The 22,018-nt window shown below is 45.9% G+C and overlaps 1 protein-coding gene across 1 annotated transcript in view; it reads left to right on the forward strand.

Annotated features, from left to right (window-relative positions):
* LOC124596459 (thiamin pyrophosphokinase 1) overlaps window positions 1–22,018 on the forward strand; it is a 46,940-nt gene that overhangs the window by 5,480 nt on the left and 19,442 nt on the right. The window contains exon 3 of the mRNA XM_047135593.1: window positions 725–992. Coding sequence (XP_046991549.1) covers window positions 725–992 — 268 coding nt within the window. The remainder of the gene's footprint in view (window positions 1–724; window positions 993–22,018) is intronic.

The raw sequence follows: 22,018 nt of genomic DNA on the forward strand, positions 1-22,018 counted from the left end.
CTATGACTATACAGAGACATACCTGTCAGTCAACTATGCCGAACGCTCAACCTTTGTCATTAGGGATTGTTGGTGGCATAGTCCTCATGTCTCACTGTGTGTTCCAGGCATGTGCGTGTTGGTGTCTGACAAGTTGTATTATTTCTTATTCAGAAGAGTTTTTCCTTTGTTATTAAATCTCTCTACTGGGGTTATAATAAACCTTTGTTCTTGTTTACATGTGTCTTATGACTGCTTATCAAGCACCTGCCTGTGGGCGATATAGCATGGTCAATGACATTTTGCTGCCCTAACATACACTTCTCTGTGCATGAGCTTCAAGGGCAAACACCACGACCCGAAGATCCATCAGTACATCCAAAAAGACTAGCCCAACATTGTAATTGGTGAAAGAGAGACTAAAAGTCTGATATTCTGTATTTTGAAAGGATAGATAGCAAATGTGGCTTATAAGGGTGGGACTTGGAAAAAAAAAGAGATTTTTCAGACTGGGACTATTACTTTCTCTATCAGAGATGTTGCTTAAAGATCTAGATTTTTCATACGAGTGTATTTGCACATGCATGCGTACATTGTGGGCAAGTGCTAATGTTACTAACATTATATTTCTTGAAGCTGTACTACATATCAACATTTAACTCTTAATCTGCAATAATTAGTCTCTAAATTTAACCTCTAATTCATGACTCCTTTGTTGAGATATGTCATTCAGTTATTGTGATAGGTGGATGCCCTTGTAGCTGTGGTTCAATCTGCAGGAAGAATGGACCATATATTTGCCAACATAAATACTCTCTTCAAGATGACACATGTGGAAGGTGCTATGCCTGTCTACCTTCTGTCGTCAGACTCCCTGACATGGTTGCTGAGGCCAGGTTCCCATGAAATTTCTCTCCCACCTGATCTCGTTGCAGAAAAAGTGTGGTGTGGCTTAATCCCTATTGGTGGAAAGGCCAATTCCGTCACTACTACGGGACTGAAATGGAACCTAAGTAAGTAATGCTACGTTTTTTAGGATTTAATATTTTTTATCAACTTGTTAGCTTTGAAACTAGTTTCAGATTAGCTTTGTTTTATATTTAGATGTGTACTGTAAAGTTATATTTTTCATTGTTTAATTGTTGAATTCTTATATGTTGGTTGAGAGAATAGGCCAAGTGTTGTCTTGTACACAATAAAACCTTATTCCTGCAGTTTTGGTGGATTTTTTTCCCCAATGTAATGTAAAGACAGGCCTGTCACTTGGTTTTAATGAGATAACACTCAGTTTCTGATTTGTTGAGGGAAGAGCACTGAAATATGGCTTATCAAACTTTATAGGTCAATCCTGAAATCAGGACATCTACCAGACCCTTTCAAAATTACTAAACTATTGTTTTCTTGAAACTGAACAAATCTTCTGATGAAACAGAAAGTTACAATCAAATAGCACTTCTTGGGTGGTGTTAAACTTTAGGAGCTTTTCGAGAGTCTTCTGTTAAATAGGATAGGTACGAGACTCCTGGAAAAAATAGTCCCTGTAGATCAAGCATGTTCCAGACCAAACGGGAGCTACACAGGCTAGGCTCTAAGCCTGACGGCATACATCACAGCTGCATTTCTGGGAAAAGAAAACCAGACTTCTGTAGTAATTGTCTCCTGGACGACCATTTCTGATAGTGTGGAAAGAAGGGTTCTTATGTAAGTTGACCAGAATCATGCCCGATCAAATCATGTTGCATGCTGTCAGGCAGGCTTTGAAAGCAGTATGGAAAGTAGTCCAGACATCAGTAGATGGTGGGGAAGGATCAGGGGGTGATGGGCATACATGCAATGTATGGGGAATTGCCTGAACATTGGATATGCCTTTAAGCACTGTGCATAAAATTTTGTGAAACATCCTGCATTGCTGCCCATACAAAATTGCCCATATTCAGGAGTTAGACAAAGGTTTGCTCCATAATTTCTTGCTTGCATGGAAGTGGGCATTGACTGGCCATGGAACATTCTGTGGACATACGAAGCCCATTTTCATCTCTGAGGACAGGTCAGTACACAGAATTGCAGAATATGGGCAAATGAAGGTCCGGTCACACATCAGCTGGTACTGCATCATTCTTTAAAGGTAATTTGTGTGATGGGAGTTGATAGCATCATTGAATCATTGGCATTGTGTAGCCAGTAAAGCAATTGCTGCAGAAACATCCTGGTTAGCAAGATCACCTGATCTTAATCTGTGAGACTTCTGACTGGGTGTTACCTGATAGAATCTATGTTCAATGCTCTGATTACAAATATAACTGAATTGAAATTTCACATTGCACTGTGCATACTGAATGTTACCCATGAGAGACTCTGATCTGTTGTGAAACATGCTGTTTTGTAAGTTCAACTTGTGACTAAAAACAGTGAACAGCATGTTGAACATATTGTGTATAAGTCTCACGACACTTAAAAGGGATTTAATTATTCCCTTTTATGCGGTTTTCTGCCTGAGGGCAAATAGAAGCAGATTTTTTCCCATCTGATGTACAACCTTGCTATGGTGCATGGGCTTACCTAACTGTGCTACAACTGTGCCAGACTTTGCATGGTCATTTACTTTGCATAGTACGGTTGATGTAATACACAACACATATCACAGCTGTCATATTGCGATGCATTTGTCATTTGTAGCTGAACCCATTTATGTCATGATACTTCCAGCCCCAACTAGTGGAACAATTTTTGTTAAAGCAACTCCTTCCCCCCCCCCCCCCCCCCCCTCCCTCCCAATAATGTTTCTCCCTTCTTTACTAATATTTCATTTAAATTTGACATTTTAACTGTCCTGTTGGTCTTCCTCCAGGCCTGCTATATTAGGTTAAAGCTCTCCTTACTTTCCCAACAAACTTTCCATACAGCCAATCTCATTAAATAATTCATCCAGGGATACTATGATCACTGTTTTAAGTGAGAACATAGATTGTTAAAGGGTCACAAATTATGATTTATTCACACTCAATAAGCAGTAACTCTTTGGATAACATTCAACATTTCAGTCTACATGACACAACTTGCTACTGCTCACTTGCACATTGAAACTTAAGCAGTGACCAATTGTGGCATGGACTTGCTGTAAAAGCATTAAGACTGCTATCAAGCAGTGCTGACAAACGCAATAGCCAAGCTCGGCGCACTCCATTGTGGCTGAGAGCCCAACTGCAACTTGCACCATGACAATAACTGGTCTCTAGCGTTTTGTCAACAAGCAAAGATTAAAACACACACACACACACACACACACACACACACACACACACACACACACACACACACACACACACCTACCCCCCCCCCCCCCCCCCCCCCCCCCTGCGGGTCCGGGGTAAGAATAGGCCCGAGGTGTTCCGGCCTGTCGTAAGAGGCGACTAAAAGGAGTTTCAACCGTTTCGGCCTTCTATGTGATGGTCCCCCTTGGGGTTTGACCTCCATTTTTCAAAATTCTACAGAAGTATGAGCCTTTTGGGGAAGTACACCTTACGTGGTGTACCACTGGTCCTAAGTGCACTAAGACCTTGGCACTCAGCATTGCACTGGCGTTGTAACCATACCCACTATTCCTCAAATTGGGCCTAAACGCCTGATGGGTTGTCCAAGTTACGCCCATAGTGCGTCCCCATCTGCACTAGCGATCATGATGGACTTTCCATGGCACCAGAAATCCAGCACGGTAGCCAGCCCATTGTGGTGGGGTTGTCATGTACCCTCTAGGTTGTAGCCCCCTGACAACACAGGGATCGTACTGCCGATACCTGAGCTGCACCCTCCCCACGTCGGCCAAGGAGTAGATGTCCGTCTCCTTGGGGCATCAGGACTCCCAGCAATGGTCATCCTGCCAGGTGGCCCTTGCTGTGGCTGGGTGGCGCCCGTGGGGAGAGCACCTGGTTGGAGTGGGTGGTATCGGAGCGGACGTTTCGCAGATGAAACGTCAACATGTATCAGGTCGCTCTGCGGCCGAGTCTTTCAAAAGAAAAGGTACCGTTTCTAGTTCTGGCTCTCCTGCCCTTTCCCCCTTGGCCACTCCATGGGAGGAGGGCAGGCCCGCCGGCTTGGGGCGAAGTACTTCCCCCGCTATTTGGTCTGTTCTCGAACCGATGGGGGGGACGTTCGCCACCTCCAAGCCCATGTTCTTTGTTCAGCACATTGAGGACATCTTCGGGGAAATTGAGGCTCTCAGCAAGATGCGTTCGGGGTCCGTTCTTATCAAGACCACCTCCGCCACACAGTCGGCAGCGCTCCAGGCGTGCGACCGCCTAGGGGACATCCCAGTGTCCATTGTCCCGCATCTGGCACTAAATCGGATGCAGGGGGTTATATTTCATCGTGACCTCCTGCTACAATCTGATGAGGAGCTCAGGGCCAACCTGGAGCGCCGAGGCGTACATTTCGTCCGGCGAGTCCAGCGTGGCCCCAAAGACCGTCGCATCGACACCGGGGCCTTTATCCTCGCCTTCGAGGGGGACGTTCTCCCGGAGAAGGTAAAGGTGATGTGCTACCGGTGTGACGTGCGACCTTACGTCTCGCCTCCTATGCGCTGTTTTAGGTGTTTGCGCTTTGGGCACATGTCGTCACGGTGTGAGGCTGAGCCCCTTTGTGGCGATTGTGGACGTCCTCTTCGTGAGGAACATACATGCACCCTACCGCCTCGGTGCGTTAATTGTCCTGGCGTCCACTCGCCTAGATCCTCAGACTGCCCCGCCTATCAGAAGGAGAAGAAGATACAAGAAATCAAAACTTTGGATCGGCTCTCTTATTCTGAGGCCCGGAAGAAGTACGACCGCCTCCATCCCGTGCCATTGACCACTTCGTTTGCCTCAGTTGTGTCTACTCCTTTTGCGGTATCCTCACCCCTATCCTGTCCCCCCTCCGCCTCCTCAGCCCATCAGGGGGCTCTGCCTCCGCCTCCCAAATCCCTCCCTTCCAAATCCTCCTCCCCCGTGGCCCCCACCCCCTCTGCCCCAGGGGCCACCCTTCCTCCTCCTCCTCCTCCTCCTCCTCCTCCTCCTCCTCCCCCTCCCCCCCCCCCCCCCCCCCCCCCCCCCCCCCCACGCCACCTGAGAAGCGATCCTCTTCTCAGGCGACCATCGGGGAAACGTTCCGGACCCCAGCTTCCGAGGTCCGGCGTTCCAAAACGGACCCCGCGCGTGAGGACCTTCTTCGGGTCCAGCCCACCATCCATGTGCCTCCTCGGCCTTCCAAGAAGGCCTCCAAGAAGAAGTCTCTATCCCCCTCTCCACCCCGGTGCGTTTCATCTGACGCTCCATCCGTGAGTCGCTGCTCCCGGCCGTCCTCAGTTTCGCCGGGACGCTCTGCTGCCAGGCGCTCCGCCGGCCTTTCGTCGGCAAATGATGCGGCCCCTCCTACACAACCAGGGACAGCGGCCGCAGCTGGCGACGAGTCGATGGAACCGGATCCGCCTCCCGTCGGTTGTAGCGTTGTTCCCTCGCAACCTGGCCCTCCGCGGCCGTCGAGGTGACCAGCTTTTCCCCCGTCTTGTTCCCCCAACCTTTTGACTAGCGATGGCGTTGTTTCATTGGAACATAAGAGGTATTCGATCTAATCGGGAGGACTTACAACTGCTCATCCGCCTGCACTGTCCGCTCGTCCTTGGTCTCCAGGAAACCAAGTTGCGCCCGACTGACTGTATTGCCTTTACCCACTATACCTCGGAGCGGTATGGACGGTATCCCAGCTCATGGTGGGGTCATGTTGCTCGTTCGGGACGATGTCTATTACCATCCCATCCCATTGACCACCCCACTCCAAGCAATAGCTGTCCGCATTACTCTTTCTGCTTTTACTTTTTCAGTTTGTACCATCTACACTCCACCGTCATCTGCTGCTAGTCGGGCTGACATGATGCACCTGATCGTTACGCTTCCACTGCCGTTCTTATTGTTTGGCGACTTCAATGCCCATCATCCCCTTTGGGGCTCTCCTGCATCCTGTCAACGAGGCTCACTCTTGGCGGATGTCTTCAACCATCTCAATCTTGTCTGCCTCAATACCGGCGCCCCGACTTTCCTCTCGGACTCTACTCATACCTACTCCCACTTGGACCTCTCGATCTGTTCTATCACTCTTGCCCGTCGGTTCGAGTGGTATGTCCTTTCTGACACCTATTCGAGCGACCACTTCCCCTATGTCGTTCGTCTCCTGCACCACACCCCATCCCCACGTCCTTCGAGCTGGAACATACTGAAAGCTGACTGGGGACTTTACTCCTCCCTAGCGACCTTTCTGGACCACGATTTTCTCAGTTGTGACAGTCAGGTCGAATACCTCACGGCTGTTATCATCAATGCTGCCGAACGTTCCATTCCTCGTACTACTTCTTCTTCACGTCGCGTTTCCGTCCCCTGGTGGAACGAGGCTTGTAGGGACGCTATCCGTGCTCGACGACGTGCTTTACGCACCTTTCGCCGCCATCCTACGTTGGCGAATTGTATTGAATACAAACGACTCCGAGCGCAATGCCGTAGAGTCATCAAAGACAGCAAAAAAGCTTGTTGGGCCCCTTTCACCAGCTCCTTTAACAGTTTTACTCCCTCTTCCGTCGTTTGGGGTAGCCTGCGCCGGCTGTCGGGCATTAAGGCCCACTCCTCAGTACCTGGCCTGACCTCAGGTAATGAGGTCCTTGTTGATCCTGTGGCTGTCTCCAACGCCTTTGGCCGCTTTTTCACGGAGGTTTCAAGCTCCCCCCCTTTACCATCCAGCCTTCCTCCCCAGGAAAGAGGCAGAAGAGGCTCGGCGACCTTCCTTCCACTCGCTGAATCTGGAAACTTATAATGCCCCCTTTACTATGCGGGAACTCGAACGTGCGCTTGCACTGTCCCGGTCCTCTGCTCCGGGGCCAGATGCCATTCACGTTCAGATGCTGGCACACCTTTCTCCGGCGGGCAAAAGCTTCCTTCTTCGTACCTACAATCGCGTCTGGACCGAAGGTCAAGTCCCCATGCGTTGGCGTGACGCCGTTGTTGTTCCTATACCCAAACCCGGGAAGGATAGACACCTTCCTTCTAGTTACCACCCCATTTCTCTTACAAGCTGTGTCTGTAAGGTGATGGAGCGCATGGTTAATGCTCGGTTAGTCCGGATTCTTGAATCTCGACGACTACTTACTAATGTCCAATGCGGCTTTCGTCGCCGCCGCTCCGCTGTTGACCACCTTGTGACCTTGTCGACATTCATCATGAACAACTTTTTGCGAAGGCGCCAAACGGTAGCCGTGTTCTTTGACTTGGAGAAGGCTTATGATACCTGTTGGAGAGGAGGTATCCTCCGCACTATGCACAGGTGGGGCCTGCGCGGTCGCCTGCCCCTTTTTATTGATTCCTTTTTAACGGATCGAAAGTTTAGGGTACGTGTGGGTTCCGTATTGTCCGACGTCTTCCTCCAGGAGAACGGAGTGCCTCAGGGCTCCGTCTTGAGTGTAGCCCTTTTTGCCATCGCGATCAATCCAATTATGGATTGCATTCCACCTAATGTCTCGGGCTCTCTCTTTGTCGATGACTTCGCGATCTACTGCAGTGCCCAGAGAACATGCCTCCTGGAGCGCTGCCTTCAGCGTTGTCTAGACAGCCTCTACTCATGGAGCGTGGCAAATGGCTTCCGGTTCTCTGAAGAGAAGACGGTTTGTATCAACTTTTGGCGATATAAAGCATTCCTTCCGCCATCCTTACATCTCGGTCCCGTTGTTCTCCCATTCGTGGACACAACTAAGTTTCTAGGGCTCACGTTGGACAGGAAACTGTGTTGGTCTCCACATGTCTCTTATTTGGCGGCCCGTTGTACACGTTCCCTTAATGTCCTCAGAGTTCTTCGCGGTTCATCTTGGGGAGCGGATCGCACTGTCCTGCTTCGCTTGTATCGGTCCATAGTCCGATCGAAGCTGGATTATGGGAGCTTCGTCCGCTCGGCCATCCCTCTTACGCCGGCTCAACTCCATCCACCATCGGGGGATACGTCTTGCGACCGGAGCCTTCTACACTAGTCCTGTCGAGAGTCTTTATGCTGAAGCTGCCGAGTTACCATTGACCTACCGGCGCGACGTACTGCTGTGTCGGTATGCCTGCCGGCTGTTGTCTATGCCCGACCACCCCTCTTACGAGTCCTTCTTCACCTTGGCTCCAGGCTCCGGTTCCTATTTATCTCGACCTCAGCTCACTCCCGAAGGAGGGTACTCCGGCTGCAGTGTATTGCTCACGGTTTGTCGAACTTCGTGCTCGACTTGCCGGTCACACCTTTATTTACACCGATGGCTCCAAAACTGACGATGGTGTCGGCTGTGCCTTTGTCGTCGGGGCCGCCACCTTTAAATACCGGCTCCTCGACCAATGTTCCAACTTTACGGCCGAGCTTTTTGCTCTCCATCAGGCCGTTCAGTATGCCCGCCGCCACCGCCATTCATCGTATGTACTCTGCTCTGACTCACTCAGTGCTCTTCAGAGCCTTGGAGCTCCCTATCCGGTCCATCCCTTGATTCAACGGATACAGCAGTCCCTCCATTCTTTCGCTGATAATGGTGGTTCTGTCAGCTTTCTGTGGGTTCCCGGACATGTAGGAGTGCCTGGGAATGAGGCTGCGGATGCTGCAGCCAAGGCTGCAGTCTTCCTGCCTCGGCCAGCCTCCCATTGTGTCCCGTCATCTGACGTTCATGGGGATGTATGTAAGAGGCTTGTGTCGTTATGGTGGGATGCTTGGTCATCCCTCCAAGGAAACAAGCTCCGGGCAGTAAAACCGCTCCCAACTGCTTGGACAACATCCTCCCGACCATCTCGGCGCGAGGAGGTCCTTCTGACCAGGTTGCGGATTGGGCATTGCCGGTTTAGCCACTGTTACCTGCTCTCCGGTGACCCAGCCCCGCAGTGCCCTTGTGGTCAGGCATTAACAGTGCGCCATGTTTTATTGTCATGTCCCCGTTTTAGTCAATTTCGTGTTATCCTGTCCCTGCCATCTACTTTACCGGATGTTTTAGCTGATGACGCTCGAGCAGCTGCTCGTATTCTGCGTTTTATAACTTTAACTGGCTTGTCCAAAGACATTTAACCTTTTTACTTATTTTATCTGCATCTTTGTCAGGTCCTTCTGGTGTCCCCCCATCCCCTGTGTTCTAACACCAGTGACTGGGCGCTAATGACCTCAGCAGTTGAGCACCCTTAAACCCTACCCAAAAAAAAAAAAAAAAAAAAACACACACACCTACCTCTCTCTCTCTCTCTCTCTCTCTCTCTCTCTCTCTCTCTCTCTCTCTCTCTCTGCCTTGTGAGGAATATCCCCAGACCTCAAAATTTAATTTCGCCTGGAATTTTAGGGCAACCTCTCGGTCACTCGGTAAACATTAATACTTTTGATAACATTCACCATTTCAGTCTATGTGACACAATTTTCTAATTATCGCTTCCACATTGAAATGTAAGCAACAACCAATTGCATCATGAACATGCTGTAAAAGCATTAATAGGGCAACTGAGTAGTGCTGATGAGTGCTCTACCTAAGGTCGGGTCACTCAGTGTTGGCCAAGAGCTGAACTGCAACTAACTCACTCCACAACAATAATTGGTGTTAGCAGCAACACCAATTATGTTGGTCTTCAGAGTACTGTCAACAAGCAAAAATTAGCTCGTACAGGTAGCCACGGCTACAACATGATCAATGGAGAACTTCGTTTTGATATATGTGTGTATCTGGAAATAAATATAAAACACTTTATTAGTGTGCTTAGTTTAAGATTTTCAAATTTAGAATTTATTGGTTTTTAATTATTATTAAAAAGTGATTTATGTTGGAAAATTTAAATTTTATTTTTTTAAGAATATTATATTAAATTATAGGAGCATAAGACAATAACTATTATATACACAAACTTAAATTGCATGTAGCAGCTAGTATGTTGACAATGTGAACAGGCAACTGTACTTCCTTTTTGTTTACCCCTTCACTGTGAAGTGGTGGTGGTTTTTTATGTGAATTTTTTGATACTGAATTTGCTGTTTTGTCTTTGTTGGTACATGAAGATACTGATGATAAACCAGTTTTTAATATTCTGTTCATACTGAAGGTCATTGCCCTGTAACTCAGCATGTCACCACCAGCTGTTAATCACAGTGCATTAAGGCATTTATATACAATTGTTGTTCAAATTGCAACTTAAGACAAAGTGAAATCTAATATTTAGCAAATATTTTGTGCATTCACTGTAAAGTTGGTAGTCAGTCTTAAGGCTTCATAAGTTTCATTACTGAGGAATTGCTTTTCAGACACAGATGTAATGGAGTCTTAGATTGGAAGAAATTGATTCTGTAGAGATTCCAATTTTATGTTGTCATGTGAAAGGTACTGTACCCTGTCACCATTGTGACTGCTTGGTCCATGTCATGCGTTGCTGACATCATGAAGTGTGTACCATTTGAACACATGCTCCATGTATTTTTTGTAGATCCTGAAGAAATAAGATACAAAGCTTTCTTGTGAATGGCACCATTCCAGAATGAAATTTTCGCTCTGCAGCGGAGTGTTGCTGATTTGAAATTTCCTGGCAGATTAAATCTGTGCTGGAGCAAGACTTGAACTCAGGACCTTTACCTTTTGTGGGCATGTGCTCTACTGTCTGAGCTATCTAAGCATGACTCATGACCTGTCCTCTGCTTTAATTCTGCTAGTACCTTAATGTTACCATTGTCTTTTTAGAACCATTCATGTCAAAACAGCTACTTGCAAAACTACCTGCTTAGCATGTTCAACATTTGTTTTCTCAAAGTTAGTTGGGATCACTGTGCTTCCTAGAAAAAGATGGGTTTTTATAATTCTGAAGGTTGCAGTCCATACAGACATTTTACATATATTGCAGAAATCGTTTACTAACCATCAAACACTGTTCTTCCGAGAAAGAGATCTCAAATTCTTTAAAATATGACACTTGTCTAAAGCTAGAAAGTTTTCTGGATGTGGTACTTTAGAAGATAATGATTTCCTTTCACACAACCTTATCACTGACATTTGTTTTGTGATTCTGTTACCATGTGAAGCAAAATATACCTACATTGTTCTAGTTCATGAATCTCAGACAAAGTAAGCTTGCACAGCTGTACACCAGAGAGATGCTTAGTGAAGTAGTACAGGTAAAATTGCAAACTCAGACCTGCGAAGCTGTTGCAGTATACTAGAAGTCTATAGTTCAACACCCTTCAGTTAAATAATTTTCGGCTTAGTGCAACCAAGAGAATCATTTCTGGGTGCATAAAAAGTATTCCACTGTACTGGCTAACACTCTGCCACTTAGCCATCCTCTGTTAAGAAGGGAAGAAGTTATATTGAGTGAATATTTCTGAAAAAAAAGAGGTATCGTACACTTCCCATCCATGAAGGTATCCCAGGTTTGACAGCAAACAAATTTTGTTCCAGAAATCCACCCTTGCGATTACCCCCACAGGCTTCTGATAGCAACTTCAACATACAGTAAATGGTATGAAACCTGCAATACGAATGCTCCACCTGAAGCCAATATCTTGTTGACACTCAACAGATACCCATTGGTTTTGTACTCTCACAGCCCAAGTTGAAGAATATAAATTGCATTCGAACAGGATATGGAGTGAATGCATTCAGCTCAGATTGTGCGACATTGAACCAGACAGTTTAACACATTGTCGAAGTGTAAAGTGAGAGCCTACCTGGGTGAGACAAATGACTTTTTTGTGGCTATGCCATGAAGTCTCAATTGGATAAGAAGACAGGACATCAGCATATAACGTTCATTTTTTTCTGTTTCGTTTTTGTATTTTTGACTTCGTTTTGCTGCCTGCTCAGTTGTCTTTCACTGTTTCCCACATCACGTGAATATCCCAGGGAACAAACTAGTAGGCTGTTTGACTAGAGGAGCACTTACTTTCTCCCCATTTGCTTTGCCGACCCCAGGTGCAGATTTGCGGGTGCATGTGAGACCTCTTCTCGCCTGGAAATGGAACAGCATCTGGTGGGCTACTGCCCCATCTAATTAAATCTGCACAATCAAGGAGGCTACTGCAGCACGGTGCTCGTAAGTTACTTCCACATTGTGGTTGTGGAGTCTTACAAACAGTAGCTCATATATGGTGGAATGCCCCCCCCCCCCCCCGCTCTCCTCTCTGTTTTTCCTTCTGCACTGAGTGTGGACTTCAGGACTCGTTGCCTCTAAGACTGCCAGGCAATTTGTGGATGGTTGAACTGGTTCTTGGTTTTCTCTATGCAAGTTTTTTTGGGGCAGAGTGGTTGGGATGGGACGTCTCATACTGCCTTGACAAGGCTAATCTTTCATTCCTCTTTTACTCTGTTTTGTTTTTCTATTTCATTTGTCTTCTTTCTGCCACACCCAATTTTGTAATCTGTGGATGTGGCACTTTGTTGAATAGTGTGTGCTCTTGACTGTAACGTATCAGGGGTGGGACAGCTGTGGGTAAGAAGTTTCCTGTTCTGTGCAAAGCTCCGGGATCCTCACCTATTGACCTCCCTATCTCCTTCATCTTGCTTTTATTATTAACGGTACAAAATATGCCCAATATGTTTTAGCCTTTTCACGTTTACCATTATGAATCTCCTGACTAGATCAGGAAATGTTCTCGGTGAACATCTCTACTTCCAGATACACCACTCTTGGATTGAGCAACTGACCTCGTTTGATCATTAACCCCACCCCATATCCCTGTCAGCCAGTCAACCAACTTACTTACTTTTTTATTGTATTTCACATGCAGTTTTATACACTAAATGGATACTGTTTAGATTCAAAACTATTACTTACAATAATTGTTGCAGGCAGTTCATAGTAAAATTCAGTATGGCTTAAAAAATGAACCAAAAGTGAGTTTTACTAACAGTGATGCTTTGAAAAATGGGTATTTTTCATGGAGTACATGTTTACCAATGATAAATCAGCTTACAGAGGCAGAAAACTATTTGATGGAGAAATGATTACAAAAGCACTAAAAAAGCTTAGATTCTCTCTCCCCAACCTGCACCTCCTTCCTGCTGTCCTCAGTTAAAATCTGGTAGTAAGCAGCAAAAGTGCTGTCAATTATCAGGTGGAGGGTGTGTGTCAAGTGGTAACCCCCTGACCATGCAGGGATCGCACTGTTGGTGCCTGAGCTAGAATCCTCACCACAAGCCAAGGAGTATGTGCTGGGGCACGGAGATGGTGGACAACATTTCACTGGCTAGGTAAACTATTGTTGTGGCGGGCTGGTGCCCGTGGGAAGAACCACAATTAGGGGTGGGTGGTACCGTGGCGGAAGATTCACACATGAAGCAAATGAAACTTTAATCTGCTGGCAGATGCATGACAGCCAGCAGTCTCTTAAGATGGGAAAGATTATTATAACACAGCTAGATATAACCATAAATGTTTCCTCCGCTCACTACAGTGTGGGAAGGATGACAAGCTGGATGTCTGGGAGTAAAATACTTCACCCAGTACTTTGTGCTTGTACTGATGGGGATTGTTTTATTTTTTGTTGAAAACATTGAAGGCAAATTTGCAGATGTTGAGTGTCTGGAGAAAATTCAAGATGGTTCGTTATTAACTGAAACTTCATCTGCTGCCAAATCTACATCTCTTCTGGTATGTGATCATCCATGTGATGTACCTGTGATCGTTGCCCCAACTAAACTTTGAGCATAGTCCAAGGAATCATCTTTCACAGAGATCTTACACTCCAAACAGATGGGGGAACTCAGGGCTAATCTCCACCAGTGATGTGTACATTTTATCAGATGTGTACAAAAAGGGCCTAAGGATAAACATACAGGTACAGGCACCTTTGTCTTAGCCTATGGAGGGAATTTCCTCCGGAGAAGGTAAAGGTCATGCAGTACAGTTGTGATGTGGAAACCATGTGTCCCACTACCTAAGAGGTGCAGATAATCATTCCATGAATGTAGTTCTTGTGAACATCTACTTTTGTGTGTCAGCTGCGCAGAAAATGACCCTTCAGTTGCCCCGTTGCCCAGTTTCCAAGAACAACAGAAGATCCAGGAATATGAATTTGATAGTCTGTCATTTACTGAGGCACAAAAAGAATTAATGCCTATATCCTGAGGACATGATAATCAATAATGCTGGCACACTCCCCCCCCCCCCCCCCCCTTCTTTCCTGCAAACCTTCCCAGACCAGGTCTCCCATCGCTCACCTCTCCCATGGTTCTCACAGTACTTTCCTTGGGAACCACTTCCCATACCCAACTGGAGAAGAGCTCTCCTTCTTCAATGTCTACAAGTGACAGGGCTCCCACTCAGGATCCTTCTCCTTGGCAACCCCGGACCCGGAGGACCAGTGCCAAAGAATGACTGAAGGAGCCACTGCCTGTGAGTCCCGGCTGTCTATCATCTGTCACAGTGGTCAGTGCGGATAGTCCCTTGAATTAACCTTGCCCACCAGTGATGAAGAAGAAGAAGAAGAAGAAGAAGAAGAAGAAGAAGAATCGGGCCAAGTCTCCAGTGCCACTGAAGGCGCCAGGTCCTCCCACACAGTCGGATTCTGAGATGATCCTTGTGGATGTGGTTCCATCCACACTGGTGACAGGTAGTGATCCAGCAGCGTGACCAGCACTTCTGACTCTTTCACATTTAACCCGGCCGCCAGTCGCATGATCATTCAGTGGAATTGTAATGGGTACTACTGTCACTTGCTGGAACTAAATCCTCTTCTTTCCCACTCTTCTACAGTTTGCATTGCTTTCCAAGAAACTCGCTTCACTGATGACCATTTTCCAATGCTCTGTGGTTGTCGTGCATTCTGTTAGAACCTCGCTGTTCCCGAGAGGTCCTCTGGAGGGGATCTTCACTTTGGTTGGTACAGATGTAGGTGAATGGATTTCCCTTCATACCCCATAGGAAGTAATAGTTGTCTGGGTGCAAACGACCTCAGTGATTACCTATCAGAAGATGGTATCTGTTCTTTCAGACATGTCCGAAAGAACAGATACTATCTTCATATAGTTAAGGCTAACTGGCCATTGACCCCTCTTATTCTGTACTGGATGCACACACATATTGCCCGAACTCTTACGGAACTCAGTAAGATTGTCTGCCATGAGTAACGAGTGTAATGGGCAGGGGCACTACGAATGTCATGTGTGGACATTAAGTTGGGAATGTTGGTCTCACGGGGAGCATGCAAGGGGTAAATCCCTGCAGTCGCACTATCCTCTGTGGCTCAGATGGATAGAGCATCTGCCATGTAAGCAGGAGATCCTAGGTTCGAGACCCGGTTGGGGCACACATTTTCATCTGTCCCTGTTGATGTATTTCAATGCCTGTCGTCATCTTAGAGTCTTGATTTCATTATCATTTCAGTGATTACCATTTTTTATGTCTACCTACCTCCAGGCAGGCCACTTACTTATATTGAATTCACCATATTAATCCAACAACTTTCCCAGGAGCTTGGGAACTACAATGCACACCACCCCCTGTGGGTGAGTACCACTTCATCAGGTAGAGGCCTTCTACTTGACCAACTTCTGACATACCATTACGTGTACTTCCTCAGTGATGTTTCTCTCACCTGCTTCATGCTAATGATACCTTCGCCCAAATCGTGAAGCTTCACTATATTGCTAGCTACACGATTACCTTCGTGGCAGTGACCACTTCCTAGTGGTCCTGTCATTTCCTTACCAGCAACAGACAGACCAGACAGACTACCACATTGGGCACTTCACAGAACCAAGTGTCCTTACCTCTGCTGTTACATTTGCCACCTGTCTGTTGGATTGGATTGATGAGGGTTGGGCAAGGTGTCTCAGGTGATCATCCATGCTGCTGAAACTGCTTTTTACCCTTTTTTACAGTCCCCTCCCCATCCACTGTCAGCCAGTGCCTTGATGGACCAAAGACACTCCAATAGCTGTTCAGGATTGCTGAGGAGCCTGCAGTTAGTTGGACATCATTTATAGGCCAGCCTTATCACTTTTAAGCAACTTCGAGCTAAGGCTTGCTATTAAATGAAACACAATAAGGAGGAGTGCTGAGTCATTTCTCAATTAATAGAAATCTTCCGAAGTAAGAGTGACTTCAGGTGTGCCACAGGGGAGTGTCATAGGGCCGTTGCTATTCATAATATACATATATGACTTTGTGGATAACATCGGAAGTTCACCGAGGCTTTTTGCGGATGATGCTGTAGTATATCAAGAGGTTGTAACAATGGAAAATTGTATTAAAATACAGGAGAATCTGCAACAAATTGACACATGGTGCAGGGAGTGGCAATTGAATCTCAATGTAGACAAGTGTAATGTGCTGCGAATACATAGAAAGAAAAATCCTTTATCATTTAACTACAATATAGGAGGTCAGCAACTGGAAGCAGTTAATTCCATAAATTACCTGGGAGTAGGCATTAGGAATGATTTAAAATGGAATGACCATTTAAAATTAATCGTCAGTAAAGCAGATGCCAGACTGAGATTCATTGGAAGAATCCTAAGGAAGTAGGTTAAAGTACACTTGTTTGCCCACTGCTTGAATATTGCTCAGCAGTGTGGGATCCGTACCAGATAAGGTTGATAGAAGAGAGAGAGAAGATCCAATGGAGAGCAGTGCGCTTCATTACAGGATCATTTAGTAATCGCGAAAGCGTTACGTAGAGGGACGCTCAGTAGCTCGGTACGGGCTTTTGTTGAAGTTTCGAGAACTAAGGAGGCAAGCAGTATATTGCTCCCTCCTATGTATATCTCGCAAAGAGACCATGAGGATAAAATCAGAGAGATTAGAGCCCACACAGAGGCATACCAACAATCTTTCTTTCCATGAACAATACTAGACTGGAATAGAAGGGAGAACTGAGAGAGGTACTCAAAGTACTCTCTGCCACACACTGTTAGGTGGCTTGCGGAGTATGGATGTAGATGTAGAGTGCTATGTCTCTTTTTATGGGGATGTATGACTCTTAATCTCAGGTGGGGGCAAAGCTCTATGATCTTACAGGCCGCTAAATTTCAACAGCTGCTCCAGGCCTGGTCGTACTGGCTGGCACTAGTGCAGATTCATTGGTTCTTGCAGAATAGAACACCTTGTGACCCATTTTGTGACAGCATTGGCGTCCCCTTCCTATTTGGCTGCCTTTCTACTACAAAAGTGACAAGCTGTAGTCATCCCCTTATGTTTCACTCCCCACCTAGCTAAATCCTGTAATGAACACTGCACTGACTGGAAGCTACTTCAGGCTCCTGCCTTGGCCAACAACACAGCCCCAGGCCGTGATTTAATTCAGACAGATTATCCAGTACCTGAATGTTCCCCAAAGGCATCTCCTCAGGATCTTAAACAGTGCTGCAAAGTGTCTTTACCTCACTATGGTGAGATAGCATAGTTCCAGTCCAAGCCAGGCAGGAACCTAATGTGTCTAGACAGTTGCTGTACAATTAGCCTGATATACTCTGTAAGGTGCTTAAAATGGTGGTTGCCCTTAGATTACACAGGGTTCTCGAATCACGGGCCCTTTGTCCCCCATGTCAGTGTGGTTCTGAGAGGAATGATCTACAACCAACCATCTGCTTAGGTTAGAAGCAGCACTGGGACAGGTTTTTTCTAAATGGCTATACATTATTGCAGTTTTTCCCCTTCATAAGGCATAAGACACGACATGGTGTCATCACATTTTAGTTACCCTCCATGACTGGAGCTTTCGAGGCCCCCTACCAATTTTTATTTGCCAATTTTTATCCGACAGGTTGTTTTGAGTTAGTTGACAAGCTCAGTTGTCTTTTTCTGGGTCCTGAGTTATGTGAGTATTTTAAGGCATGAACTGGCAGACTGTTTGGCTAGAGGAGCACTTACACACTCCCTGTTCACTTTGCCAATGGTGTGCATATTTGCAGGTGCACATGAGATCCCTTGTCGCTCAGAAATGGAGCAGCATCTCATGGGCTGCTGCCCCATCTGATAGTCTGCACACACACACACACACACACACACACACACACACACACACACACACACACACAAGGAGACTGCTGCAGTGTGGTGCTCTTCCTTCCACTTCTCCAAGAAGTAATCCACATTCCTATGTTGCCTCTGCATTGGTCATACCAGGTTAACCCATAGTTTCATTTTTTGTAGAGTGCCCCCCCCCCCTCCCCCCACTTTGTGGTTGTGGAACGTACAAACAGTAGCTCATGTGCTTGTGGAATGCCCCCTCCTTTTGACCCTCTGTGCTTAGTAGGACTTAGACTCATTGCCTTTAATAATGACAGACAATTCGCTGGCAGTTAAACCGGGTCTGTTTTCTCCGAGAGAGTGGTTTGTATTCTGAGGTAAAAGGTTTTAATCTATCTCTAGCCCAGGGGCAGGGTAGTTGGGCATGGTGCGTCTTGCGCTGTATGCCAGGTCTGAGGATCTTTGACAAGGCTACTCTTTCAGCCCACTTCTACTCAATTGTTGTGATTGCTTTTCTATTTGGGTTGCATCCTTTATCACACCCAATTTTCTAATCAGTGAATGTGGCACTTTGCTGAATAGTGGGTGCCCCTGACTGTAGTGGATCAGGGGTTTAACAGCTGTGGGTGGGACATTTCCTGTCATGTGCAGATCTCCGGGGACATCCACCTGCTGACTTCCCTAACTCTCATCTTGCTTTATTATAGATGGTACAAAAGATGTCCATTATGTTTTTAGCCTTCTGACATTTACTTTTATGAATCGCCCAACTATATAAGAAAATGTTCTTGATCGATGTCTCTACCTTTGGATACACCAGTCGTGGATCGAGGGACTGATAACCATGTTGTTTGGTCCGCTCTTGCTCCCAGTCCACCAACCTTTTAAAAAAAATGCAGTCACGTTCAGTATCTAATGAAAATTGTGATTTGGCTGCTTGACAAGAAGGATGACATATGCTGTCATGGATGTCGCCAATAAAAGAAATAACTTAAAAAGAAACATGACAGTAATGTTGGTGAAACAAAGGACCAGTCGTCTCTGTGGAAACTGCCCATAGAGCCAAAACTGAAAAAATTCAAAAAGTTCAATTATATTTGAAGGTTCTTCTCACTGTTTTCTTGATTACAGTAGGATAGTGCTTCACAAGTTCCTGCCTTATTGGGCAACTACTTCACCCCTTTCTGCTGCTTGATGACTTTAATGCTCACCATCCCCCTATGGGGTTGTCCCAGAAGCTATCAGAGAGGTGCCCTCTTGGCTGACCTTCTCAATAAACTTAATCTCCTCTGCCTTAACCTAGGAGCACCCACATTCCTTTCAGACTCCACACATGCCTATTCACATTTGGACCTATCCTTCTGCATGGCCCAGCTTGTCCATCATCTTGAGTAGTCCGCCCTCTCCGACACATACTCAAGCAACCATTCCTGTGTCCTATCAGTTTGCTGACTCCTGCCCAACGTATGTGCGCATCCAAATGGCTTACTAAGGCCGACTGGAAGCTTTAATCCTCCGTGGTGACCTTCAGTGAACAAAATTTCCCCAGTTGTGTTGACCAGATAGAATATCTTACAAACGTTATCCTTACTACTGTACAACGTTCCATTCGTCGCACTTCCTCTTTACCACGCTGTGTTCCAGTCCCTTGGTGGACTGAGGCATGCTGCGACGCAATCCACCTGCGGGTATGTATTCTCCATTTTTAACCATCATCCTATGATGGTAAACTGCATTCACTTTAATCAGTTGCGTGCACAGTGTCGTTGCATTCTTCAGGATAGCTAAAAAGCTACCTGGATTTCATTCACTAGTTCTTTTAACAGTTCCACTTCAGTTGTGTGGGCCAACCTGCGATGGCTCTCTGGAACCAAGATCCATTCCCCAATTTCTGGCCTGACAGTAGCAGACGATATCATAGTGGGCCCTATTGCTATTTCCCACACCTTGGGACACCATTTTGCAGAGATTTTGAACTCCTACCACTGCCTTCCTCCATCAGAAATGAGTGGAAGAGGCTAGTGCGACACCCTTCTCTTCTCAGAATCATGAGTGCCACAATACTGCCTTTACTACGAGGGAGCTAGATCATGCTCTCAGTTCATCCCAATACTCTGCCCCAGGGCCAGACGGTGTTCACATTCAGATGTTGTAGCACCTTTCTCTTGTGGGCAAGCATTTGCTGCTTCATATGTACAACCACATCTGGTCAGAGGACATGTTTCTCAGACACTGGCATGAAGTCACTGCCATATCCGTAACTAAGCCTGGTAAGGACAAACTCCTTCCTTCTAGCTACTTCCCCATTTCTCTCACCAGGTGTTTTTTCAAGGTGATGGAACATATGATTCATGCCCGGCTGGTATGGTGGCTCGAGTCTCACAATTTACTAACTAACCACTGCACAGTGTGGATTTCAAGTGCGCCGTTCTGCAGTTGACCATCTTATCACTTTGTCCACCTATGTCATGAGTGTCTTTCTGCAAAAATCCCACACTGGCCCTGTTTTTTGATTTGGAGAAAGCCTGTGACACCTGCTGGAGGACTTGTATTCTCGGTACTCTCTACATGTGCAGCTTCCGTGGCAGCATGACCCATTTACTTCAGGAATTTTTAAGACTTGAGTTTTTGAGGTTCGTGTGGGTTCTGCCTTGTCGGACATCTTCATCGGACATCTTTATCCAGGAAAATTCTGTGCCTCAGGGATCCGTCCCGAGTGTCGTCCTCTCTGCTATCAACATTAATGCTATAATGGCCGGTCTCCTACTGAACATCACTGGCTCCCTTTGCATTGAAAATTTTGCCATCTATTGCATTTCTCCACGGACCGTCTCCTTGAGCAGCATCTTCAGTGACGTCTCAATTGTCTTCACTCGTGGAGCATCGACAATGACTTTCACTTTTCCACTAACAAAACTGTTTGTATGAATTTCTGGCAGCGCAGTTGGTTTCTTAGACAAACTTTACATCTTGGGCCCGTTGCTCTTCTCTTCATTGAAACTACAAAATTCCTGGGCTCATGCTCGATAAGAAACTTCCTTGGTCCTCCCATGTCTTACATGGCAATGTGGTGAAGGACACTTATTTTTTAGTTCAGGACCTCCATTTCTCTATGGTGTATTTTATAGACCTTTCTCCACATCCCTGTTTTTAGCTGTCTTCTCGTCCATTAATTGAGGTTAATGTGTGATCATTTTAACACTTCTCTTTGTCTTCATGTTCTAGTTTTGACATGAGCGCATATGACCCTAGTTAGTTTTGGAGCCTTAAACAAAACAAACAAACAAACAGAGTTCCTGCCTAATGGTTGTACAGACAATAAGTAATGCTACCTAGAAGTTATGTGCTGTTTTTGTGAAGCAATCTGAAGAAAACCAGAATTGTGGCAAAACCACTCATGAAAAGTGCATCACATAATGCTCCTGTTTGCACCTCAGTGTTTGTTCATGATTTTTTGCAAGAAACAAAACCTTTGTTGCTTCGGCTAATGTGTTCAGCAGACGTGGCCCCCGTGTGACTTCTTTCTGTTCCTGAGGCTGAAGAGAATCATGAAAGAACATCAATTTTGCCACCACTGATAAGACAAAAATAGAATAGCTGGAGAAGCTGACCACCATAACGAAAAGTGAGTTCCAGAAGTGCTTGCAAGATTGGAAAAAGTGCTGATACAAGTTCATTATTTCTAAGTGGGATTACCTTGGCACAAGAGTATTGTATCTGAGGGGGAATACTTTGAAGGGGCAAAGTTGATGATTATATATATGCTGCAGTTATTATGAAGTAATGTCTGAAGCAAGCTGTATACATATTCAGTCAGATCTTGATAAGATTTCAAAGTGGTACAAAGATGAGCAACTTGCTTTATGTGCTGATAAATATAAATTGTGCATTTCACAAAATGCAGAAACATAATAGAATACAGCTACAATATCAGAGAATCACAATTGTAATCAGCAACTCATACAAATATTTGGGTGTAGTAATTTGTGGGGATATGATATTGAACAATGACATAAGCTCGGTCATAGGTAAAACAAGTTGCAGTCTTTGATTCTCTGCGGGGTACTGAGAAATTGCAGTCA

The sequence above is a fragment of the Schistocerca americana genome, chromosome 2 (assembly GCF_021461395.2).
Source record: "Schistocerca americana isolate TAMUIC-IGC-003095 chromosome 2, iqSchAmer2.1, whole genome shotgun sequence".
Taxonomy (NCBI): domain Eukaryota; kingdom Metazoa; phylum Arthropoda; class Insecta; order Orthoptera; family Acrididae; genus Schistocerca; species Schistocerca americana.